General features: G+C 39.5%; 1 protein-coding gene across 2 annotated transcripts; it reads left to right on the top strand.

Moving 5' to 3' along the window:
- Window positions 1-8: 8 nt before the first annotated feature.
- On the top strand, window positions 9-26,684 carry ETF1 (eukaryotic translation termination factor 1). Of its 2 annotated transcripts, XM_040444609.1 has the most exons (11): window positions 9-144; window positions 305-408; window positions 16,876-17,051; window positions 17,807-17,946; window positions 20,526-20,664; window positions 21,599-21,789; window positions 22,616-22,745; window positions 23,945-24,100; window positions 24,473-24,537; window positions 25,309-25,456; window positions 25,739-26,684. In XM_040444609.1, the coding sequence occupies exons 2-11, from the start codon at window positions 323-325 to the stop codon at window positions 25,819-25,821; spliced, it is 1,314 nt and encodes a 437-aa protein (XP_040300543.1). In that variant the 5' UTR covers window positions 9-144; window positions 305-322; the 3' UTR covers window positions 25,822-26,684. The 2 variants fall into 2 exon arrangements, with proteins under 2 accessions (XP_040300543.1, XP_040300544.1); XM_040444610.1 differs by lacking the exons at window positions 9-144; window positions 305-408 and adding an exon at window positions 438-535.
- Window positions 26,685-26,742: the final 58 nt, after the last annotated feature.

Here is a 26,742-nt window from a genome sequence, read left to right as displayed (position 1 = left end):
AAGTGATGTCACAGGCCCCATGTGAGCGGATTGCAACACATGCAGCTGCCTGGAGAGAGGGAGCCGGTGTCCTACGTCAGAGCCGCCGCCGCGGAGCCGCCGCCGGGGAGGAGCAGCCGCTGCCGCCCAGGACTGGGCCCTTAGGTAAGCCGAGGGAGGGAAAAGCCAGCGACCGCCGCGGCGGGCTGCGCGGGGCAGAAAGAAGAGGGCCTCTCGGGGGTGGCAAGGAAGGGGGCCGCTCTGCCCCAGCGGCGGCGCTAACTCTGTGGTCTTGGTGTCTCCGGGCCCCGCCGGGCCGCTCTAGGGAGGAGGAGGCGAGAAGATGGCGGACGACCCCAGTGCTGCCGATAGGAACGTGGAGATCTGGAAGATCAAGAAGCTCATCAAGAGCTTGGAGGCGGCCCGCGGGTGAGCGCCGCGTCCGGCCCCCCCGTGCCCTCTTGGTTCCCGGACCCCTCAGGATGGCCGCCCCCGCGCCGCATGGCCGGATGAGGAGAACCAGGCACTAGTCAACTCCCGCCTTCTGGATCTCTGGGTAGTAGCCCCCGACCCAGGGGCGAGGGTCTGCGCGGTTGGTCCGAGAAGGGATCCTTCCCCTGCTTCGGGGCATAAGGGGCCCCGCTCCCGGGTCTCGGACCACTTAACCCCTTACGTGAGAGGTCATTGCTACTTTTGAATCTCTCCCAGGCACTTGAATCCAACACTTCCCTCTTCGACTCCAGGTGCTGCCACCCTACTCGGGTACTTGGGGAGAAAGGGCTCGGCCTTCCCTTCCGAACGCTCTTCCCTGATTTCCTCTCTTCTTCCTTCATGTGTCTCAGCCATACCTTATTAAAATGGCCTCTCCCTCCTGTTTTTCTGAGACCCGAGTGGGTGAAGTTTGGATGGGACAGGACGGAGACGTGGTCAGGGACAACCTCTTTCTGACTTCCTCTGATATCTCTGGGTCTTCCAGCTCTTCCCAGATGACTTCCCCCAAGTCCTCTAGTTACCCCCGGAGCTTCCTGGTTTTAGCTTTTAAAGTATCCGCCTATAAATTGAAAATGCCAACATATGCGGGGTCGGATAGAAGGGACATTTTGGTTGCCTGGGTCTGTATATCCAGGAGAAATCCGGATCATGGGGCAGTTGATGTGAACTGTTAACAGGGTCGTTTTTCTCCTCTCTCTGGAACTTTCAGGGATAGAGGTTCCTGATGTACTAGTGCTTGTTGAAATTCATAACTGAATTAGATGGGCTTTGGGTCTCCTTTTGTAAATTTTGTGGATGTGCACTATGGAAATGTTATATTGAAACTGGGTGTATATGCTCCTTTTAGGTTAACAAAGAATTACTTGGTAAAGTTGTGTCAGAGGTACTCCCCTTTTCTCACTTTATTTTGTTCTTTTTCCAGTTGTAGGAACTTTTTGGTTACAGGAAGTGGCCCAAAAAAGCATTTGGAACATGACATATTTGTATGTTTGAGCATTCTTAGAATAGCAGAGTGCCTTGCCCCAGGCCATTTTGAAGGTTTGTTTTCAGCACAAGAATTGTGCATTCTGGTTTCCAGTCCAGGTTTGTCTTTGATTGGTTGGCTTACAATGATAGATTAATTAAGCTTTTAATTGTTACCCTATGAAATAAGGTGTACTTAGTTACACCAAAGAGCTAGGGTTGATAATTGGTTTTGCCCTTGTGTCTTGTTCTTACTAAGTGACATTTCTGCTTGAAATGAAGCTTCTGAAAGTTTGGCTCAGTTCAGTGACTTGGGCTTTTGCTAACTCTTTCCCTGATGGAAATTGAAGGTGGCAGCTTATTTTTTTAAGTTTGTTTCTTTGAACTTAATAAAATACTCAGACCTATATAATAATCTTACAGGAACTTGAACCCAGATGGTTCTGTGCCATATGGTAAATTGAATAATTATTCCCCAAGTGTGAGCACATTATATTACAGGAGGGGTAATACAGGTCCTGACCCATTATGTCTGATGCATTACTAGGAATTAGCTAGCCAGGTTCTTTCATTTCACTGGGATTTTCTGTTGTGTTACTTTCAATTGAGTATGGCTTTTATGCATCATTGATGCAGTGTTTAAAGTTGGATATGACCTGTAGATTTGTTCTCTTACTACTTTAATTTGGAGGCAGGTTCACACATTAGAAACTGCATACGTTATATTCTCTTAGGAAGTCTAAAATAAATTAACGATTATAATTTATTGTCTGAGTGTAGTAACATTAAAAATAAAACATTGCATGTAATAACAGCATTTCTTTCTACGGCTTGATGAAGGAAGTTAATTCTTATATTTGTCCCTTGCCATGTTACCTAGCCACTTGAAACCATTAAGCTCCTCTTTACAGCTTTTAAAGGCTTTATCCCTTTATTAGCAAAGTTCAGTAAAGTTTAAAGCTCACCAAAAATGAGGTTCTTAGTGACTACTTTTTAGTGATGAAGTTAGTTTGGACATTTTAGACCAGAATTAAAGCTTTCTCAAATAGCTGGGAGTAGTCTTCCTTTAAACAAATTATGTGGTTGATAATCATTTCCTACTTTGCTTTTATTCAGGAATTGATTGCATCTTAATCCCATGAAAATTTTAAATCTTGGCTACTTCTGGGTATTAGTAGAGTCAACAAGTGTATTCAGCTTGCTTCAGAAGTTTCCCAGTACATACCAATTTCTTTTCAGGAATAGCAAGATTTCATGTTCATGGCTGAACTGTATTAAAGTCTGACTCAGATTATCTTAGTGTATGTACAGTGAGAAATGTTTTCTTAACACTAAGATATTTTAAGAAGTGTAATGACATTTAAAGACAAACTGAATGACCAAATGAATCTATACGTACTGGTGTTGGGCAGCCTGTGGATTTAAGGAGAAAACTGAAAATGTTCAAGCATGGTTATTAGCACTAGATAGTGAAATTTACTGGTGGATAATAGAATTGTTTTTGAAACAAATTTTTTCCCCTCCCAGTAGTGTAGAATTCTGGGCATGAAAATCAGATTGGTTTGTTTTTAACAGCTATAAAGTATGGTGTGATAAGAGTAATTTTGAAATTGAGTCAATTTGTGATTATCTTTTGATAATATTACCCATATTTAGCTTTAAAAGGGAACTGCTGCAAAATGGACTCACTAATTAAGTACATCTGAACAGAGTGAAGTTTCTAAGCACATACTTTATGGAGTAGTTAGTATGTTCTAGACACTGTTAAGCAGTACGCTACTTCATTAATCCTGGCAGAAAGTGTTGACACCATTTGATAGCCAAGGCAATGGAGGCTGAGAGGTTAAATAACTTGGTATCTGAAGTGTAGCAGAGCCCAGGGCTTGAACTAGTGTGTTACACAGTGCAGTGGATATATTAAATGTTTTCAAAAAATATAAGGCTGGATTGACTCAAATTGTAATCTAAGCTATAACAGCCTTTTAATATTGTCATATCTGTGGAAGAGCATTTATAAGAGCCAAAATGACTAACATAGGGAACTTGGCCAGGAGTCTTTTTGTAGCCCACAATGTACTTAATTTTCTAAATTGAAAGAAGTATTAGTCATATAACTTAAATTTAAGTTAGCTGAAACAGACCTATTTAGTATCATGTAAGTTTAGTTGAATGTTAGTTTTTGTGTGTGTGTTAAATAATATGCCACTTTTTTTGGTATACGTACTCCCACTTAATGTTAGTGGAAGTTCTTCCTGGTTGATGATTCTCCATCGTTGGCTTAATGGGGACAAATGTGTATGTAAGCCAAAACTGGAACTAGAGCCATGTGAATGGAACTGTGGTTGTGGGTATTCTGGGTAAGGAACTAAAGCAAGTGGAATATAATGTTACAAGAAAGGTAGGTGGGAAATTTTTGGGGGGTGGGTTTTTTTCCTGCTAATGTTTTTTTGAACCGTCAAGAAATAGCCCCAGAAATAAGGATGGAAGCTTTATAGTTTTCAGGTAATAAAATCATTGCCAGAGCCTGTTATAGCCAAGGACAATGGTACATGTGAGAGACAAGGTTAGTTTGGGCTAAATTGCATCTGTAGGTGTCAGAATACTTTTTCACTTATTTTGATGAGGGAACCTTGTATATGTCAGAAATAATGAAGGCTCAAATAACCCTTGTTTGAAGATCTGCACAGTTTGTAAACTTTATTTAGGTCTTCTGTAGTGGTCTTTGGCATTTTTAAATTTTCCTGTTTAATTAAAAAACAATTTGTAGATATTTTGACTTTGAAGAAAATAGAAATAATTTGGCTATATACATCACTGTCTTTTCTTTCCCAAAATATAGCTTCTTTTCTGCTCTACTCTTAAATAGTTCTGAAACCAAATTGGGAAGAGGGTCCCACACCAAGCATTTTTCCAGTCTTAGAGGATAACAGCTGAATGTCCTACAGTTTAATTCTAGTATTACATAAACTTATCATCTGATCCCCTAAGGTAAAGTGTTCAGTCCCATAAGACTGCCCCCATTTGTGGTAAGTCTGGGCTTCCCCTACTTCTGACCTACAGGCTTTAAATTGGGGGCTTAATGATTTGCTAGAATGGCCCGCAGAACTTAGGGAAATACTCTACTTAGATTTACTGATATATTATAAAGGATACAAATGAAGAGTACTTAGGGTTAGGTCCAGAAGCATCTGAGTATAGGAGCTTCTGTCCCTGTGGAACTGGGGCATACATCCTAGGTTAACCAACCCAGACGTTCACTAAATCTTGTTCAAGACATTATAAAACTTAATCTGCAGATTGTCCCTCCTTCATGCTCCAAACCTTACCCAGAGCTCTTTGGATGGAGCTGAAAGTTCTAACCCTCAGGTAGTTACCTGGCCTTTCTGGTGACCCCCACCCCATTCTGAGACCCACCGTTAGTCACTTCATTAATAAGTCTGGTGTGCTCTTTAGAGACTCCTTATGAGTAACAAAAACCTCCCATAACCTAGGAAATTCTAAGGGTTTCAGAATCTTTGTCAAAAGCTGTGGACGAAAACCACATACATTTCTTATACCATATAACCCTTTTTTTAATAAATCTCTATAAAATTCTTCACATTATGTTGAATTAAAATTAATTTTGTGAGATTGTTGAATAGGTTTTTTTTTTAACCTTAACAGACAAATAATTTGGACAGGCTATGAATATGATTTGAATCGAGTAAAGTATATTAAATGTGTTTGAATACCTTCCCCAAGTGAAAATTGTTGGTTAATAGAACATTCACCTAAATGACATGTGTAATGTTCTCAAAGCCATGAATGTTAGATACTTTTATTTTTACTTAGGTAAAAAAAAAAAAAAAAGTCAAAAATTAGAATGTTTTTAATTTCTTGAGAAGAGATGAACGTAGACTAAATTACAACTACAGACAGAGGTCTTAGTCTCTTACTAAGAGGTCAGGATACAAATGCCACCAACAGGTCTGAGCCATGAGAAGAGAAAAAAGGGAAGAGAAGATATTTGATAGGGTGTGGTAGCCTTCATGCACTCCTGAGTGTCATTGGTTGCCTGCCTCAACTCAGAACTAGTTCTAACAGCTGTTGATTCAGAAATAATGTTTTATGCACTGTGAACCTAATGAACAATTACTGTCTTTGAATTTCAATCCTTGACAGACTTCTCATTGTAGTAGCAGATATACTTATCCTTCCAGGAAGGGAAGGCTTACTGTGGACACACTCCTAGGTAAGCACAAGTGTCTAATTAGAGTAACTTTTAAGGCCAAATGCAGTGTGGATTATAGGTGTCTCCCCCCCACCCCCATACACACAGACCAGTTGGAACCTTTTATCAGAGGGCTCTTTTTCTTAAAAGCTTGGAGTTTGAGGATGTCCTCAGTGTGGCCCCTTGTGCCGGATGTTCTCTTGTGAGAAAACTTAAAATAAGTTTGGGAGCAGAGCTGAATGGTCTTAGATCTTATTTGAAGAGTCCGAAGGAAAAATTTGCCTCTCTTCCCTAGACCACTGCTGAAACTAAGAATTAGAACAGCAGAAATTTCTTCAGAGTCTGGCGTGTTCTCTATGGATCTCAGAATAGAACCTTTTTGTAGGATACATTCTATAGGTGTCTATTAATTCTTCAGCAGCCTGTTATCTTTTTTTTTTTAACATTTATTTTTGAGGCAAGAGAGTGCACGAACAAGGGAGTGACAGAAAGAGAGGACGACACAGAATCCAAAGCAGGCTCTAGGTTCTAAGCTAGCCACACAGAGCCTGATGTGGGGCTCAAACCCACAAAGCACGAAATTATGACCTGAACCAAAGCAGCTGCTCAACCCACTGAGTCACCCAGGTGCCCCTCAGCAATCTGTTACCTTAATGAGGGGGAGAGGGATTAGAGAGAGGGCTTTGAGGCCCTTCTTTCCAGCAGGTTGGAAATTAGGTTTCTTGTGGGCACTTTACCCAAAGAGCATGAAGTTTCCTTTGATAACAGCTCTATCTAATGCCACTGGACACACTTTAAACCTTTGCCTGCTTTGTATTAAGAATGGAGACTTCCCAGGGTGCCTGGGTAGCTCAGTTGGTTAAGCATCCAGCTTCAGCTCAGGTCATGATCTTGCAGTCTGAGTTCAAGCCCCAGGTTGGGCTCTGTGCTGACAGCTCAGAACCTGGAGCTTGCTTTGGATTCTCTCCCTCTCTCTCTGCCCCTCCCCAGCTTGTGCTCGCTTGCTCACTTGCTCTCTCTCAAAAGTAAATATTAAAAATTAAAAAAAAAAAAAAAAGGAAACTTTCTTGTTTCTTATTTTTGTCACTTTCTGAACAGATACCTTTTCTTTCTCTGAGTATCAGTGAATGAAAATTAAGAGAAATAATTTTTTGCTCTCTTCTCACCTCCCCCAAAACATAATTGAGTTTTTACAAGCCATAATTTCATTATTCTCTTACAGATACAAAGATGAAAACAGATTTGATTCTTACATGTTTACATTGATCGTGTTTCCTGTGCTTTAATCCAGCTCTTTCAGTCTGCTTAATTTGTATGTAATTAACAGCAGTTTTCAAACATGAAGTTTACATCCAGTGTATGCTTTGTCTTTTGTCCCCATCCTTCCTATCCAGTTCAGAGGACTTGCTGTCTTCAGATGCCTGAAAACTACCTCTTGTCATGCAGATTAACTTGGGGATATTGTGCCTGTGCTCTTCTGTTTTCACATTTTCATTTGGTGCTCTAAGGTCTCCTTGAGAAGAATGTTCTTAGTCAAAACAAAAGATTTTTTTCCCTGCCACATTTGTGGCCCTCTAAATCAGATATTTCTCCAAACTCACATCCAGAGTTCTAGATATATAAAAATTGAAGCCTACAAATGCATTTTTACTACTAACCAGTTAGCTTACAAACTTAAATATCTGTAGGTTGGACACTGGACATTTTGAAAGAAATGTGTAATGCAGTGAGAACATGGTCTGACACACAACCCTGAATTGATTATATGAACCATTTCCAGACCCATGTTAGTAAGTACAGAATAACACAGTACATGTTGAAGAGGGGTGTGCTGTAAGATGATGATTAGGGTCTAGAATGAGGTGTTGGACATTATCAGATACCAAAAAAGGTTGTATAACTACTCAGGCAGATTTCCTAGGCAAGGCAGGTACTGTCATAGAATGTTACCTTGGGCAGTAGTATTTGGCTGATACAGTATCTTTGATACAGTGATGGAGTGAAGCTGTAACTGCTCTATGGCTTTGAAATTGTAATTGAAATTCATTTTTGATTGAAAGCCAGTTAATCTAAAATTAGATCCAAGAGCTTTGTGTTGGTTGATGGTTGGTGAGCTGTCAGGGTATTGAAATAGCACAGAGCATTTGTGCATGTGTGCCTTGTTCGTAAAGTTGGCATGACAAAGCTTAAGACAGTCCCAACAGTTTGCCTTTCAACCTAAATAAACTTTCATTTGCAAGTAATGAAAAGTGCTGATCCCCAAACATTAATTCCTTAATACCTCTGGGTGTTTTTAGATTTTACTAAAAAATATTCTTCCTTTCTTGGCTCCTATTTTCTGGCATCTTCTGGGCTTAATGACTCCATTTAAGCAAAGAGAATTCTCAGGAAAGACAGGGTTAGAGGTTCGTGGCTGAGATGTGTTTTAATAAAACTAGTTTTCTTTTTTTTTTTTTTTTTTTTTTTTTTTTTTTTAATTTTTTTTCAACGTTTATTTATTTTTGGGAGACAGAGAGAAACAGAGCATGAACGGAGGAGGGGCAGAGAGAGAGGGAGACACAGAATCGGAAACAGGCTCCAGGCTCTGAGCCATCAGCCCAGAGCCCGACGCGGGGCTCGAACTCACGGACCGCGAGATCGTGACCTGACTGAAGTCGGACGCTTAACCGACTGCGCCACCCAGGCGCCCCAAAACTAGTTTTCTAAAGATGAGGTGAATAGCCTACATTTTGACTCCTCACAGCAATTCTGTGAGGAAACTATTGCCATTTCACGGATGAAAAAATTGAAATAAAGAGTGATTAAGTAGCTTGCCTAACATCACGCCCCACCCTGGTGAGGGGCAGTGCTGGATTTTCTGTTCCTACTTTCCTGATTTCAAAGCCTGTGATCTTATTATACCACGCTGCCTTCCTCTTTGATTGGTATTTCTTTGCTAAGTAGAAACATCTCCCATTCCCTTCTGAAAGGAGGACTCTTGTCCAAGGAGATTTGCATTTTACTAGAGGGAGCAGGTGTGCTGAGACCCAGGAGCAAAGATAAAAGTAAAACAGACATGCTATTTGCAAATCTACCCAAGGAAGAACTTGAGTACCAAACATATTTACTCTTAATGAGCATCGCTGGTGAGGGAAGTAACTTGGGTTTAAATCCTTCCACAGAATTTCATTTTGTGTATTAGAACAGTAAGAAGAAGGCAGTGGCTTCTGTTTTATGTGAAAAGTACTTATAGTGGTGGTAAAGAAACATCAGGTGAACTATCTCATTTCTAGGATTCCTTATAGAACACTGGTGCCTAATGCTGGTTGTGACTGATACCTGTAGGCTTTGCCTTGATGTGAGACTACTAGAGAAATTTTCCAGCTTCTTCTGCTCCCTGGTGGAATATTCCACTAGGTTAACTTTGTGAAGTTGTTAAAATTTTTCTTTTTAAGACCAAATGAATGCCTGTAATTGTATAAAAAGGCATCAGATACATACATTTTTGTTTTGGGTAACTAAGTAATTGTAGTGCTTTTGAGGGTAAAATACTAAAATGAACCTTTGTAAGCTTTCTGCTGGAAATTTTTGGGACATGTGAGTTATTCTTTTCTCTGTAGAAGCTGCTTTAATGTCTCAGTATATTCAGATCTTGGACTTTGTCCCATCTGGTAATGGCTTCTGACCCTAAGGTCAATTGCATAAACCAATTTCTGGTAATTCTGTTTAGTCTTTTGAACAGTAATAGAATCCTCCCTCCTAGTTTGGTATTCTCTGAGCTATTTATAAAAGGCAGGCCCATCCACCTCCAATCTGCCTCATAGATGATGAGGGGCCAGGGCATCAAGTTCAGGATGAACAAAATTAAGCAAAAGAAGACACTTTGGAAGTATTGGTTTTGTTATGTTTAAAGACTAATGGAGTGATTTGGGTTTTTTAACGAAGCGAAAGCTGGGACACTTAGTCATTTCTAGGCAAATGTTGGTTCCTCTCCAAAGACTAGCAAAGTTTTAAATGGTAGTTTAGAATAAATCTCTGGTGTTTGCCTAGAGGAGACCAAATATAGAAGATCCTCTTTCTGATGTTAAGAATTACCGTTTGTTTATTCATCAGATTCATGTGCTAAAATGATTTGTGCCCTTAAGAAGCTTCTATAGACCTAGTGTAAGCAACATGTTATCTTACTATTTGATACTTGATGGAAGAGAAAGTGGGGTTAGATCTTTGAAGTGACTGACAACTAGACAGAAGTAGTGGCTAACTCTGGGTTATATCAAAATAACGTGAACCATGCCACAGCTGTAGGATAAAGCTACTTAAGCTTTTGTATAATAAAATTATTTAAAGTGTTAGAGGGGAAAGGATTTCTGCTTTTCTTTATACAAAATTGCTTCTGCTCTAGCTATATTAATTTGAACTGCATTTTTGGTTTGGTTCTTTTGTTCTGTTGGAAGATTTGATAAATCCTGTAATCTAAGAATGGTAGTTGCCTACCACAAAGTCAGCTTTTATCTCTGGACTTACTCAGATTCAAATAAAACTTACCACCATCTGAAATACCACCCCCCCAACTGTGCTATCATGTTAATTCTTTCCGATTATACTACTAAAGAGCAGAGGGGTAGAGTACATGGAGCTGCAGTTCCATCTGGTTACCTTTGAATGAGCACTTCCTATCTGCTGTCCATGCTAGGTACTTCACCTGTATTACAGAACCCTCATGACCTTGGGAAGAAAGTAGAAACTGAGGTCCAATCTGTGCTCCTGGGGCACCTGGCTGTCTCATTTGGAAGAGCATGTTGATTCTTGATCTTAGGATCATGGGTTCAAGCCCCACATTGGATGTAAAGAGTACTTAAAAAATCTTCAAAAAAAAATCTGTGCTCCTAACCAGCCTCCTACTCTGTTCCCATATTAAACCCATATCAGAAAGACTGCTGTAGTCTCAAAGTTTAAACTTGGTATGTTTGGTAAAAGAAAAATAGAAACCCCATGGTGAATAAGAAATACAGACAAAGGCAGTAGAAATTGGAGAGGAACTCAATGATTTTTCAGCTGGTGATCCATATAATGTGGCTAGCTTGGCAATTATCAGAAATGATTTGACTGAGATTTAAGTTGAGTTTTTTGAGCTTGAAAAGGGGATGGTGGGAAGTCTTGGGCATCCATATCCTAGGCACGACTCCATCAAACATTGAGATGAAATCTCCTTGGTGAGCACATACTCTAAATCGTAATTACAAAGTATTATAGGCAGTCTCTAAAGTGTTCTGGTTCCTAGCCTGAAAGTTCCATTACGTAAGAGTGAGGAGAGGGGTAGCAGGACATTTGTGTTCTATCTGGGAAAAGTTGGACAATTCATTGTGGTTGTGTTGCTGCCAGGAAGGGTAAATGACAGCATCTTACCTCCTGCAGGTGGGTTCTGTGAGTTGATCTTCTTTAGGTGTGGATGAGGTCATGGAATTTGAGTTCAGCTGGCCAAGAGATCCTTCTTGCAGACGCAGAAAGCTAGCCAAACCAGTGATCCTCAGCCCTAATTACACATCAGAAGTGATGCTGATTCTGTTGGAATCAGTCATTCTGAAAATTGAGACTCCCTCTTAATCACAGTCACCACCACCGTCACTGTCCCTATTGGGGGAGTGATGGAATCAAGGTGGAGGAAGGGGAAATTTTTGTTGCTGAGCATTTGTTTTGCTCCTTTAGAAAATTTTCCAGAGATTCAGGGTTCTCATGCAAATAGGTCACTGAACTGTGAGGTTTTTTTCTTTTTCCAGTTACCTTTCTAAAATGTTCTTGAGCATTATTGATGAATCTTAATAAGCTCTTTACAAGTGAAAGAGTGCCTAGATTTTCTCTGCGTGTCATTCATCAGAAGGTACCTTGAATCCAAAGGCTGGAATTCTGAGACCTAAACTTACACACATCCCATAGTCCAGGCTTGTTCTGATTACCTTGCATTTTCTTCCTGAAATACATTGTAGTTCTGGTACTTCAGGTAACCTTATAAATGTCTCTGTGTTAATAGTGCTCAGGATTCACAAAACCTTGGATTGATAACTGGTGGCACTATCATAACCTCTCATCTTAAGGAGAGAAACTTTTCCTTCAACCATCTATTTGAGACTGAAGGAAGGAAAAGCTGTCAGCTCTTTATTTAAATTCTCTTCCTTCCTGAGTTTTGTCTAGTTTTATTTACTGTCTGCATTTAGTCTATTTACAACTACTACTTCCTTCTGTCTCCCAAATATTTTACTTCTCAGAAGTTAGTCTCTGAAAGCATTGATGAACTCTTCTTTGATAAGGGAAAATGCCCCTAAAATGGTGAGAACAAGAAGGAATCTAAGAGCAGAAGCCCCTGGGAGCCCTATGTGGCACATTGTTGTGTAAGAAGGAATCTAAGAGCAGAAGCCCCTGGAAGCCCTATGTGGCATATTGTTGTGTATTGTCTGTCTTGCTTTGCCCAGTTTTTACAACCTGCATGTGAATCATTGCTGTACCTTATAATTCAGTAACTCTTAAATGAAAGCCTTTTGATTTTTGAAAAAGGATATAGTGGCAAAGCAGACCAGTACATGAAAACTCTTAAATTTAAAAAGGTAGTAGTTTGTATATGTAGCCAGCAACTCCTTGGTGAGAGTTTTACTTCTTGTTTTTCCCTGTGGGTTATTCGGGTTACTTTGAAATATTCAGCTTCCTTGGGGAGCCTGGATGGCTCAGTCATGTGAGTGTACAACTCATGATTTTGGCTTAGGTCATGATTTCACAGTTCTCAAGTTTGATTTGAACCTGGGGTCCAGCTCCACGCTGATTGTGCAGAGCCTACTTGGGATTCTCTCTCCCTCTCTTTCTGCCCCTCCCCTGTGCTGTGTTTCTGAAAGAAAAAAAAAGGAAAGGAAAAAAGGAAAATTCAACTTCCTTGATTTTATTTTTGTGTTTACACAAACTGGTCTAGCGACCTTGAGTGGCTTGCCTTGGGGGTAAATGAGCGGTTATTTTGTTTGGAAACTTTCCTGGTAAAACTTAAATATGCTTCTGTTAAACCCAACATAAAAAAAATTCAGATATTATCAAGTAGCCTTTAAATTTTAAAATAGAGGCCATCCATTTAATAAAGATGAATTCAAAAATTTAAGGTGCTCCCCCTCACCTAGGAGAGAGAGAGAGAGACGTAAAGGGGAAACTAGTGAAAGGTCATTTTTTGAGCATTAAAATTCAAAGGGAGTAGGAGGCCAAAACTAACTTTTAAGTAGTGTTTCAGATTTAGCAACTTGGTAGAATTTTTTGTTTGTTTGTTTTTTTGTTTTGCAAGCTACATTTCTGAATTACTTAAGTGGAAACCTATGGCAAGATAATGTTCTCAGGTGTCTTCATTACTTTGTCCTGTAGAATGTTACATGGTTGTAAGTGTAAGGTTGGTTGTCCAACTCTGGTGCTATAACAGCAAAGTTGCTTAATGAATGTTTATCTTCTTAACCTATCTGCAGTGGAAAGTAAATAGCTGCTTATCTTAAGGTCATTGCTTTGTCCTCTGCATGATTATCTTGCTTTAAGGATTTCCTTCAGGCATTTTGGGTTCACTCAGTGAATTTGTCCCAACATCCTCTTTAGCCTTAAATTTTCCATCCTTTGGGGTCTGGTGCCTGTTAACTTCCTGAGCTGAGCCTTCACCCCTGCTATCCTTGGAGCCCCTTCTCTTTCCATTCCCTACTGATTGCCTCTTTGCTAGTTCCATCTCCTAGGAAACTACTCTGTAAATCAGAGCACGTCAGCTTTTAAAAACTGAGCCCTTTTGAGAAATAACTCCTTTGATCCCTAAAGATTCCAAGAGCCCGTGGGATAGAGAAATACGTTCTTTTGAGAATTGTTAATCTGAGAATAAGCACAAGCTAGTAAAGTCCATATTAAAACTTCTCATATATATCTTCTTTTTTCCCCATTTTGTACATTTTCTTATTGTGCATAAATTGACAGCCCCTGTTTAGAGACAGGTAAATGGCAACTACAGTAGACCATGTTTGAAGTTAAATTTACGTGTCTAATGTTTCCAGTCCCTGTGAAAGCAAAGTCTTCTCCCCCTTAGCCTATAGTGTTTGACATAACTCTGTTAAAGACTTATCTGAAAGGTTCTTAGGAAATTTCCTTTTTAGAAACCTAGAAAGATAAATTACTGGAAGAAAAGCAGTTTGTTACAGTTGGTTGCTTAAAAATAGGATCCAACGAACTCACTGACGGTAAAGAGCATTTTTCTTTTTTTTTGTAATTGAAGATAACCATTTGTTTCATTTGGGAATTCTTTTTCCATCTAGTTCAGAAACTGGAACATGGCCACAGGTAGAATTTTACGTAGAATTTTTTATTTCTGGGCACCTTCTCCTGGTTTAGAAAAATTCCTTTTATGTAGTTGTATTGTGAACATTAAAATGAAAAACATTTTAGAGAGTGATACACCTGACTTAATGTGTGTTTGTGTGTGCATGAGCAAAGGATTGTCCTGAAGCAGTTTTGTTTTATGATCATTTTGATTGTGTTTGTGATGCCAAGTAAATTTGCTCCTCATAAATTTGCTTGCTTCTCTGGTTTGGCTAGAATACTTGTTCCCCTACCCAAGGGGTGGCAGCAGAGCACACACCATACTTTACCAGGTACTGTCATTTGTCATTGATCAACTTGTAGTTCATTGAGGAAAGTATCGCAAAGGTTATGAACTGACCTTCTGGGTTTTAAATAGAAACCCCAACAGAAACAGTGCCAGTTTCAAAGATAGAAAATAAGCTGATAATCTGAATGTAACTATTCTGATAGTTGGAAGGGCTAGATAGGCAGCTTGTCTGCTTATAGAGAAAACTTGTATTGCAAGGGAACTGAGGGATTTACCACTTAGAAGACTTTAAAAGGGCAAGGTCTTATGTAAATGAGGTCCTTTTCCAACATTAATACTGGGAAAAAACAAATTTGCGGGATTAATTTTACTATATGAAGATATTTTTCCAGACATTTTAAAATTTCAGATACCTGTGGATAAAGGTTTTTTCTACATTTTATTGTAGAGTGCCCCCAAGAACTCCTAATTTAAAGAGAATGTGTGCTTTAAATTTTTGTGTTATCATAAATGAACTTTTAGCTTTTATATTGTGGCAGAGTACACACAACATGAAATTTAACCATGTTGGCCAATTTATTTATGCAGTTAAGTAGTGTTAAAAATACGTTCACAATGTTACACAACCAGTCTTCAGAACTCTCTTTATCTTAGAAAACTGAAACCATGCTAAACAACAAACACCCTATTTCCCCTTCCCCCCAGTCACAGCCACCCACTGTTCTTTTTGTCTCTGTTAATTTTTTTTTTTCAACGTTTATTTTATTTTTGGGACAGAGAGAGACAGAGCATGAACGGGGGAGGGTCAGAGAGAGAGGGAGACACAGAATCGGAAACAGGCTCCAGGCTCTGAGCCATCAGCCCAGAGCCTGACGCAGGGCTCGAACTCACGCACCTCGAGATCGTGACCTGGCTGAAGTCGGACGCTTAACCGACTGCGCCACCCAGGCGCCCCTTGTCTCTGTTAATTTGACTACTCTTAGATACCTCATGTAAGTGGAATCATACAGTATGTGTCCTTTTGTATATGACTTATTTCTCTTAGCATAAATTGTTCAAGGCTCATACAGATTGTAGCATGTGTCAAATTTCCTTTAAGGCTGAATAATATTTCACTGTATATATGTACCGCTTTTTTGTGTTACTATTGATCCATCAAATGGATAGATAGACGTAGGAATTCTAGCCATCTTTTGGCTGTTGTGAACATTGCTGCTGTAAGCATTAGTGCCTAAGTATCTGGTTCCCAGTTTCACTCTTTGGAGTATATACCCAGAAGTGGCAATGCTAGATGATGTGGTAATTCTGTGTTTATGTGAACGACTGCCATGCTGCTATTCATAATGGCTGTGTGATTTGACATCACCCAGCAAGACATAGGGTTCCAATATCTCCATGTCTTTGCCAACAGTTGTTATTTTGTTTTTTGATGGTAACTATTTTAATGGGTGTGAAGTGTTTTTGTGTGTTGATTTGCATTACCCTGATGATTAGTGATGAGTTCATTTGTTTTGATAATGTAGTTTTGTGTTTGCTTCAAGTAGAAGTAGAAATATTCAAATGAGATCTTGTTAATAAATGTCTGGAGAATGTAGCTAAAAAAGGTTTTGGCATCAATACTGAGGTTATACAGAAGTTGGTGGCTGCTCAAAAGGGACCTCCCACGTTGCAAGGCTTTGATAGTAGTATCCTTCATAGTTCAGAGTTTGGTCCTGGTTTTGAATTTTAGAAGCTGGAATTTGAGCACCCTGAATTGGCCAATTTCTCATATATGGGGTGTGTGTGTCTTAGATTGAAAAATGATTAATATGGGGCGCCTGGGTGGTTCAGTTGGGTGGTTAAGTGGCTCTTGATCTTGGCTTAGGTCACGATCTCACAGTTGGTGGGATTGAGCCCCACGTTGGGCTGTGTGCTGACAGCAAGGAGCCTGCTTCAGATTCCCTCTCTCTCTCCCTCCCTCTCCCCCCCCCGCCCCCCTCCACACACTGTGTCAAAATGAATTCTTTTAAAAAAGTGATTAATATGTAAAATACGTTTAGAGAAACACATAGATTAGATGTATGATTTCCTAATTGGGATATTTGTTTGAATTCCAAGATTCTGTTATTCCTATTAGGAACTAGTTTAGTTCCTAAGGGTGCTAAACTAGTGATTTTAAATTTTCATGGTGAGCCTGGAATTTAAAGAAAAGGAGAGACACTATGATATTCAGTTATTTCATCTAGACTTTGTAAAGACTTGTTGTATCATCCTGTGGTGGCTTCTCCCACTGAAGAACCACCAGATTCCAAGCTTCTACCATGGACTCACTGTCATATTCCAGCCTGTTATCACCCCATTATGAAAGCTTCTCTCTTTGCCCTTGAAGAATGAGGTGTTTCCCAAGCATCCTTTAAAGTGCCTTACTACTTTTTCTTTTGGCTAGCTAAAATTGATTCAAATAATTGAGTACCTATCACATTCTGATCACTTTTCCTAATTCTGGGCATACTTTGATTACACGGGAATAGTCCCTATCTTCCTAATCATTGAGAGTGATATATTTCGATTTTAAGGGGATTTCATTAGCTCCCTTTACTATGATAAGCATGAATTTAAACTCTTGACTTATGTGGTACTTGAACCTCTGATGTTACTCTTTCTTTCACAGCAATGGCACAAGCATGATATCATTGATCATTCCTCCCAAAGACCAGATTTCACGAGTGGCAAAAATGTTAGCAGATGAGTTTGGAACTGCATCTAACATTAAGTCACGAGTAAACCGCCTTTCAGTCCTGGGAGCCATTACATCTGTACAACAAAGACTCAAACTTTATAACAAAGGTAATCTAGAATTTGATCATTTTCCTCCTCTATTGTGTTTTGGTTATATTTTCCACTTTGATCCTGCCATGATGCTTTTGGTCACTATTGTATCTTTTTCAGATAGCTATCAGCAATTTACCTTTGGCCTTGGAACTTACCCCTCTCTACCCTTTTTTTTTTCTTTAAAGCTAAGTAGTAGTTACTTAAAAGTGTAAATCCTCCTTTTTTAAACATCTCAAGTATTTTTAAAATTAGGGAGACGGGGCGCCTGGGTGGCGCAGTCGGTTAAGCTTCTGACTTCAGCCAGGTCACGATCTCGCGCTCCGTGAGTTCGAGCCCCGCGTCGGGCTCTGGGCTGATGGCTTAGAGCCTGGAGCCTGTTTCCGATTCTGTGTCTCCCTCTCTCTCTGCCCCTCCCCCGTTCATGCTCTGTCTCTCTCTGTCCCAAAAATAAATAAACGTTGAAAAAAAAAATTTTTTTTTTAAAAAAAATAAAATTAGGGAGAGAATTCTGCCGGAGAGATTTACAGATATTTCTGCTTTATTTAAATTATGACTTAAAGGAACCAGGGACACGGGCACCTGGCTGGCTCAGTCATTAGAGCATGTGACTCTTGATTTCAGGGTTGTAGGCTCAAGCCCTCCATTGGTTGTAGAGATTACTTAATAAATCTTTAAAAATAATAAAGGAGTAGGGACAGTACTAGGAACATTTTCTATTAACTGAGGAAAATTAGCTATAGATTTAAGTAGAGAAATTGTGTTTTTTGCAGTACCTCCAAATGGCCTGGTTGTTTACTGTGGTACCATTGTAACAGAAGAAGGAAAGGAAAAGAAAGTCAACATTGACTTTGAACCTTTCAAACCGATTAATACGTCATTGTATTTGTGTGACAACAAATTCCATACAGAGGTAAGAAGTTCAAACAGTATTTTCATCATCCCAGAAAGAAACCCTATATCCATTAGCAGTCATTACCATCCTCCCCCCCACCCCCCATCCGTACCCCCGCCTCCCCAAGATCTCTCAGCTCTAGGTTACCATTGATTTTGTCTGTCTCTCTAGATTTCACTTATGCTGGGCATTTCATACAATGGGTAGATTTTTGTGACTTGTTTCTTTCACTTAGCATCAGTACTTCATCCTTTTTTATTACCAGATCATATTTGCTATATTTGATATATGTGTTCATCAGGAATATTAGGAATAATAGTGCTCTGAACATACATGTACCATATGTGTGACCATACATTTTCATGGGAGGGCAGTATATATACTTAAGAATGAAATTGCTGGGTTAAATGGTAACTGCTTAACCTTTTGAGGAATTGCTAGACTATTTTCTAAGTCATTGTACCACAAGGCTGGCTATTTTCAAAAAAAAAAAAATTATACATTGTGACACACTGAATGACCATCATGTTTGAAGAAAGTGCTAAACTGGATTTGGAGAACTGGTTAGAGGTGAAGAAATAATTGCCTATCTCTCCATCTCTCCCTGTATACCCATGATACTTGCCTATATTTCTTGCATCCTTAGTTTTCAGTTCACAAATTATAAAACCTTTAGGACTGTAAGAGCTTTTATTTCCCCATGAAACTTTTGAGTGACAGAGCTGCCATAAGATAAAATTTAAGGGTGGAAAGGAAACCTCATTAGAGTGACCTAAATCAGTCAACAGTAGAACAATCAGGAATTCACAGCTGGCTCCTAGTTCAGTCTTTTGCTTTTCATCAACCTAGGGAAAAACCTCTACAGTGGAATTAGAACTGACATTTGTCGACACAGTTTACAATGGATGATTTCTGCTAACTTGACAGGAAGTCCAATTCCAGTTGGATCTTGGTTCGTTGCATAGATGGTTGAGACTGTTCCCTGGGCTATCTTGCCAGCCTCTTTTTGGCGAAAGCTTCATTGGGAAGGCTCTTAGCTACCATGTCCCACTTACCTGTATCTAGTTTCATGAAAGCAGATTTTAAGTCTTAATTTAAGTAGTACCTGTTACTTGTGTTATCTAGCTTTTATTAAGCTAGCTTCATTGGTATTTCTAAACCTTAACCCTTCCAGGTACTCTTTAATCTTGCTAGCTTTGTTTATTTTGGCTTCAGCTGATATGTTGATAACTAGATGTGAATGTGACATGCTGTACAACACAATTTATGTCGCTTCATCAGGACAATTACACATTCTTAAGAGGGATAAGTATTCCCTGATGAGCAGAATTATTGAAAACCTAAACTAATCAAGCCACCTAACAGATTGTGACATAATGGCACAACATTCATGTCTTAATGCTAATTTTCAGATATGGTATGATTAAAGATTGATTACTAATGATTAATCTGCTTTCTGGTCAATTCTTAAAGGAAATATTTTCTTCCTTAGTTAAAATGGAAAGGGTATTTTTTAACTCCAAAGAAGCCTGGCACCTAGGAACTAGTCATCTACCAGGTGTGCAGATTCCATCAGGAAAACTCTTGACCCATCTATATGGGTTCCAGGACTATTTAAATATTTGTTCTTTGTGGGGACAGAACTATGGGGATATAATTATAAGCTAACCTAGAAGGAGAATTTTCCCCCAGAAAAACTCCAAATCATTAGCTATATAATACCTTTAAAATAAAATTGAGTTTTAGGTGGCTCAATCCGTTAAGTGGCCAACTTCAGCTCAGGTCATGATCTCACCGATTTCTGAGTTTGAGCCCCATGTCAGGCTCTGGGCTGCCAGCTCGGAGCCTGGAGCCTGCTTCAGATTCTGTGTGTGTGTGTGTGTGTCTGTCTGTCTGTCTCTGTGTGTCTCTCCCTCTCTCCCCGCCTCCTCTCCCTCCCCCTCCCTCCCCCACTCACGTCTCTCTCAAAAATAAACATTAAAAAAAATTTTTTTTAATAAAATTGAGTTTTAGATCCTGATACCATTAAGGGTATTCAAGACATATATGTTAAATGAAACATTTCAAATCTAGATCTTTTTGTAGACTTTCTGGGTTTTCTCCTCATGGACTCCTTCTCTAGAGTTGATTTACAAGATACCCTTACTTGCTATAATGAATGCTGCCTGCTAATGATGGGATAATACAGAAAGTGACCTGATGGAGGTTAGCTTTTTCTACTGTTGTTGTTTTAGAGTTTGGACTTTTCATTTCAACATTATGTTCCATGGATTGCCATCAGTCTAAATCAAATCAAGGATAGAATTAATCTGAACCCTATACCTCTCTTGGTTTTCTATTCATGTGTCCAGGTCAGGTTTGTTGAAAGGCTTTCTATCATTATTGTTGGTGTTGTTCCCTGCATCTGTTTCAAAATTGACCGTATGGGTTACGTATTTATAGCTATAGTCTAAATTATTCCATAAAATGACTTTAAGTACTCCTACCATTGTGGATGGGGTAAAAGGGCTTGTATGTACATCCTTTTGGATTTTGTCTTGACCCTAACAAAGCTTTGGGATTTATTTATTGTGTGATAACTTATGTTTGCTTTTCAGGCTCTTACAGCACTACTTTCGGATGACAGCAAGTTTGGCTTCATTGTAATAGATGGTAGTGGTGCACTTTTTGGCACACTCCAAGGAAACACAAGAGAAGTCCTACACAAATTCACTGTGGATCTCCCAAAGAAACATGGTAACACAGGAGGAGAACATGAGCCCATTCTGTATCTAGCAAAAAAGAAACAAATAGTACAGTTGACCCCTGAACAACACATATGGGTCCCAACCTCTGTGCACAGTTGAAAACCCATATAAAACTTTTTTTTTTAAGTTTATTTATTTACTTGTTTTGAGAGGAGAGACAGAATCCCAAGCAGTCTCCATACCCAGTGCAGAGCCTGTTGGCAGGGCTTACTCTCATGAACTGTGAGATTGTGACCTGAGCTAAAATCAGGAGTGAGTCAGATGCTTAGCTGACTGAGCCACCCAGGCACGCACTTTCGCCACCCACCCCCGCCAAACACACACATACAATTTTTGACTTCTCAAAAACTTACCTACTGATAACCTATTGTTGGAAGCCTTTACCATTAACATAAACAATTGACTAACACATGTTTTGTATGTTAATTATATTTTGTACTGTATTCTTTAAGTTAGGGGAAAAATGTTAATGAGAAAATCATCAGAGAGAAAATACATTTACAGAAATATACTGTGTTTTTCTTAAGGGTCAACTGTAGGGGCACCTGGCTGGCTCAGTTGGTGGAGCGTGCAACTCTTGATCATGGGGTTGTGATTTCAGTCAAGCTGCACACTGGGGGTAGAGATTACTTTAACAAATAAAATATTTTTTTAAGGGGTGGTCAACTACATAAAGGGAATAACTCCAGATGAGAGGCATCATGAAATGACACATGACTCATTGGTGCTTATGATTCTTCTTTTGATAAGATAATTGGTATTTATTCTGAAAATGTGTATCAGTTTGTGCCAAACATTCATTTAAAATAAATAGTAATTTTTCTCTGTCTTTTTGTTAGATAATGGCATGATTCGTTTTTAATTAGCAAGTTATTTTTTACTTCTTACTAATTACCCATTTTTTCCCACTTTTTGTGTCAAAGGTAGAGGAGGTCAGTCAGCCTTGCGTTTTGCTCGTTTAAGAATGGAAAAGCGACATAACTATGTTCGGAAAGTAGCTGAGACTGCTGTACAGCTCTTTATTTCTGGGGACAAAGTGAATGTGGCTGGTCTTGTTTTAGCTGGATCAGCTGACTTTAAAACTGAACTAAGTCAATCTGATATGTTTGATCAGGTAAGTGAGAAGTAGATGCTCTGTTAAGTTGCTAGGTGAGAGTAGTGGGTCCTCTGAGCACTGGGACATGCACATCTTTTTGGTTTTCAAGTGATAGATTTCATGTTTAAAAACAAGTTGACAGAATTTCATGTTTAAAAACAAGTTGACAGGTTTTTATTAAGAAACACTCCTCCACGCTTTTCTGGGTCTTCTTTCTCTTTGAAAACCAACCATTTTTAGATAGAATCATTATGGTCTGGTGGCAGCTTCTGGTTTAGTGAATTGCTATAATTAGCCTCAAAATGGAATGTGATTTCAGAGAAAGTAGGGGTTTTTCTGGTCTTCTGATTTATTTCTGGAGGTAAATAAAGCAGTGAAACTCCCAGTAATATGATAGAGCTGATTAGCCTAAAGCATTTAATCCAAAAAAATCTTTTGGTCTACGACATGGACTCAGGCATAACACATTTCAAAGGTGCTCTTGAGAGGGAGTAGCATTATATGGTAGAAATCTCAACCAAAGAAGTGGTGTTGTACTCAACCACTTTATATGGCAGGAACCAATATCCTGTTTCCTTAACAAGGAACTTAGTCTTGTTGGTGATTAATGAGTTGTCAAATCTAATCAAATGTGTGATATGACTGGCTGGGGAAGTTACACTTTACAGTGTTGCTCACTGAGACCTGCTCATGAACATACTGGGCTCTTTCCCCGTATTCTCCCTCTTTAGACTTTAGTTAGAAGTGGCTAAAGACCCATTAAGAAGAAATGTGTCTTGGTCAAGGTGTTTTGAAGTACTAATGATGCCTTTTTTTTTTTTTTTTTTAAATGTGTGTATGTCAGAGGTTGCAGTCAAAAGTTTTAAAATTAGTTGATATATCCTATGGTGGTGAAAATGGGTTCAACCAAGCTATCGAGCTATCTACTGAAGTCCTCTCCAACGTGAAATTCATTCAAGAGAAGAAATTAATAGGTATCAGTGAAATGCAACTTACTTATTATGTGAAATGTATTTGTATTTATATTTGTGTGTGATTATATATATGTAACAAAATGCCAAAAGGGTAAGAGGAAGATTGAACGTTTGTATTAAAATCTTCCTCAGTGGAGTCATTAATCTTCCTTTATTCTTGAGTTCTAGTAAGTGTGCTTGTATTTCCACTCTTTTTACCCTTTGGCAATAGAAACCAAACTTCAGTTTTCACATATTATCTTTTATAATGCAGTGGTGAATAGAGACCAAATTAAAGATTAATCTGGCCATTGGGGCACCTGGGTGGCTGAGTCGGTTAAGCATTGGCTTGGGTCTTATTCTTACGTTTCCTGAGTTCCCCGCTTGGTTTTGTGCTGACAGCGTGGAGCCTGCTTGGGATTCTCTCTCCTCTCCTCTCTCTGCCCCTCCCCTGCTTGTGCTCTCTCTCAAAAATAAACAAACCTTAAAAAAAAAAAAAAAAATCTGGCCATTATTTGGCTTTGTTTCTGATTTATGGAGCACACATTTTTCCAAGTGGTTCTGTATTTGGCCCCGCTATTAACTCTTGAGTCAATTTCTAGAGCCTCAACTAGAGTGGTAGGACTTTTCACAACTTTTGGCTCTTATTTTTAAGTTGCTATTTTCTCTCTCTTGGGTTTTTTTAAGTTTATTTTTTTATTATTTATTTTGAGAGAGTGCATGTGTGTGCAAGCCGAGGAGGGGCAGAGAGAGAGAAAGAGAGAGAATATCAAAGCAGGCTCCACACTGTCAGAATGGAGCCTGATGCAGGGCTTGGTCCCACAGACCATGAGATTATGACCTGAGCCAAAACCTAGAGTAGGATGTGCAACTGACTGAGCCACCCAGCCACCCCTATCTCCTGGATTTTGAGCCAGAAAGTCTATTTCTACACAGGAAACTTTTTTTTTTTTTAATTTTTTTTTTTTAACGTTTATTTATTTTTGAGACAGAGAGAGACAGAGCATGAACGGGGGAGGGTCAGAGAGAGGGAGACACAGAATTTGAAACAGGCTCCAGGCTCTGAGCTGTCAGCCCAGAGCCCGACGCGGGGCTCGAACTCACGGACCGTGAGATCATGACCTGAGCTGAAGTCGGCCGCTCAACCGACTGAGCCACCCAGGCGCCCCTACAAAGGAAACTTTTAATATATGTGCTTCCTCACCTATCCTTCATCACAGGACGATACTTCGATGAAATCAGTCAGGACACGGGCAAGTACTGTTTTGGAGTTGAAGATACACTAAAGGCTTTAGAAATGGGAGCTGTAGAGATTCTAATAGTCTATGAAAATCTGGATATAATGAGATATGTTCTTCATTGCCAAGGCACAGAAGGTATGAGAATTAGAAAGTTAAATAAGATTATGGTTTGTTGGTGACCTCTGTGTTCTGGAAACCTGGGGTGGAAATTTGGGAGAGGTGGCTTCTGTCTGCGTAAACTGTTTTGCTTGAACTGATAAATGTCTGCTTAAGACTGTTAAATTTCCTGAGGACAAGAACTGTATCTTGAGTATGTTTGGTGTTTACTTACAGTAGGAGCAGTATACCTGGTAGACGTTAAGTGCATGCTGACTAATATTGCTTATAAAAAGAAGGTTGATAGAATGAATTCAGAAGCCCTTTCATCTAACCTGACTTATCTCATGGGACTTAAATCTGCTAGTGTATAAGAACTAGGTTAACATACTTTTTCCCCCAATACTACAGAGGAGAAAATTCTCTATCTAACTCCAGAACAAGAGAAGGATAAATCTCATTTCACAGACAAAGAGGTATGTGATTGTTTTCTTAGTTTGGTAATAAATGCAAGGAAAGGAAATCTATGTTAGGGCATTGGCGAAGTAGAGTATCAGCTTTGAGATACCAGACTTCATACTCTTGGCAGTGGGGGGCAACGGGAGGTGGTCACGTCTTATATGCTACATGCCTGTCTGATTCCAAGGAAGGAGACCGTGCCATGAAGTAGTTAAATATTCTCATTCTTGAAATAGTAAAGAGGAAGATTTGATTGACTAGTGCCTCTTCTGCATTGTGAATCCTGTGCTGCTTTCTTCACTCACTTTATAAGCTTTTGTACTGAAACAGCTTCTGCAGCTTTGGTCTGTATGCATCACCACAAAAGTGTCACCTGTCCAGCACAGATCACTTAAAGTTCCTCAAATTCTGAGTTGAAGGACTTTGTTTTTCACAAGGTTGCCCTAAAAAGTAAATCTGGCTTGTCTCTTCTGGGCTGTTAAATGAGTGCAGCCTGGAGACACTTTACAACAGCCTGACTTTAGAGACAACAGGAACCAGAAGTTGAAAAACTGCTAAGTGTGTGTTGACATTTTATCATTGAGCCAGAGCCTGAGGAGGAATGTTATTTGAAAAAGAACTTCTGTGCTATTAGAATTATGTCATTAGAAACCAGAATTCACATAGAGGGCACACCCACTTAATAAGGAGAGAGAATGAGAATGATCGTGGGTCCGGGAGCTAGGGTGGCTAAGTCTTGATTACATCCTAATCCCATTTTTTCTGTATTTTCATGGTCACCCTTGCAGACAGGACAAGAACATGAGCTGATCGAAAGCATGCCCCTGCTGGAATGGTTTGCTAACAACTATAAAAAATTTGGAGCAACGTTGGAAATTGTCACAGATAAGTCACAAGAAGGATCCCAGTTTGTGAAAGGATTTGGTGGAATTGGAGGTAAGTAGCAAATAAGAAAACTAAACTTACGGCCAGGGTCTCAGGCCAAAGCTTTCCTGGCTATCCCAAAATCAAGCTATGAGATGAAGTGTGCTCATCCAACGAGGCAGAGACAGGAGGTTGAGGCAGCACATGGTTGCAGGTTCCTTGGTTGGAACTGTATTTTTTATCATCATCTCTTTGTTTTCTGTAATTCTACAAGGGAATTGGACTTTCCTTATTGAAGTGAACCCTCCCCATCCCAGGAACACTGGTGATTTACTCTTTGATTTGCTTTCCCAGGTATCTTGCGGTACCGAGTAGATTTCCAGGGAATGGAATACCAAGGAGGAGATGATGAATTTTTTGACCTTGATGACTACTAGGTAGTCGACATGGGTCCGGCAAAACGTGCCTCACCCTCCAGCATCCAACCCAAGGAGCATACCCGTGGTGGAATCCAAACAGATCCCTGCCTTACAATTGGAACATTTCCAGAACTTAATCCATGAGCATTGGATATTGAAAAGAAAACCGAAACAAAACCAGACCCAACCCTACACTTTGGTTTGTCATGGTGTCAGCGCAGCAGCCTACAACTAAGTTCCTAAAATGCCACTTTGGACTAATTTAAAAAAGAATCCCAGTTTTTACTTTTACTCGATGGTGAAATTGGTTGCTCTTGTATTTTATGAAAAAAAAAAATGATTTTTTTAACCTTCATACATAGAATCAAAAATACTTTAACTGCTGTAAACCTTCAAAAGTTAATAGAAATGAGATCATACTGGTTTGTTTCTTATTTTGATTGGAGAAAAATTGCTGCATTTCGCAGTGACCCATTTACATGGCATTCTCAGCTTAGACTGCATAAGAAGAAATACATGCGGTGAAATGTTGGAACCATTTTTTCTTGGTCTCTGTTTAATGTTGAAAGAGTGAGCTAATAGGAGGCAATTTCAACTTCACTCCCTCACATTACTCCTCCCCCTCCAGACTGTCAGTTTCAAGGATGCAAATTGCATTGCCAAGTCAAACTGACACAGGAAACATTTGGGCCAATGCACTGTTCCCTTTCATCTGTTTTGCAGGCGCATTTGTGCCCAGGGTTTGGGAGCCCTTGGCATCAATTGCATTGATAAGGGTTCCCATAATCTTAGCCTACTAGAAACCAGTTTGGGATGGATATGATGGGGCTTCTGTGCTATTGCTGGGATTGGGAGAAATAAAACATGCAATTTAAGTGGAAGCAAAGAAATTTAAAGAATATTTTATTTTGCTTGGGTCTGTCCTTGGTAAAAGGGAGA

Source organism: Herpailurus yagouaroundi, unplaced genomic scaffold (genome assembly GCF_014898765.1).
Source record: "Herpailurus yagouaroundi ecotype Mexico unplaced genomic scaffold, PumYag 192, whole genome shotgun sequence".
Classification (NCBI taxonomy): domain Eukaryota; kingdom Metazoa; phylum Chordata; class Mammalia; order Carnivora; family Felidae; genus Herpailurus; species Herpailurus yagouaroundi.
Note: the sequence above shows the minus strand (reverse complement) of the source record. Positions and strands in the feature narration are given on the sequence as shown.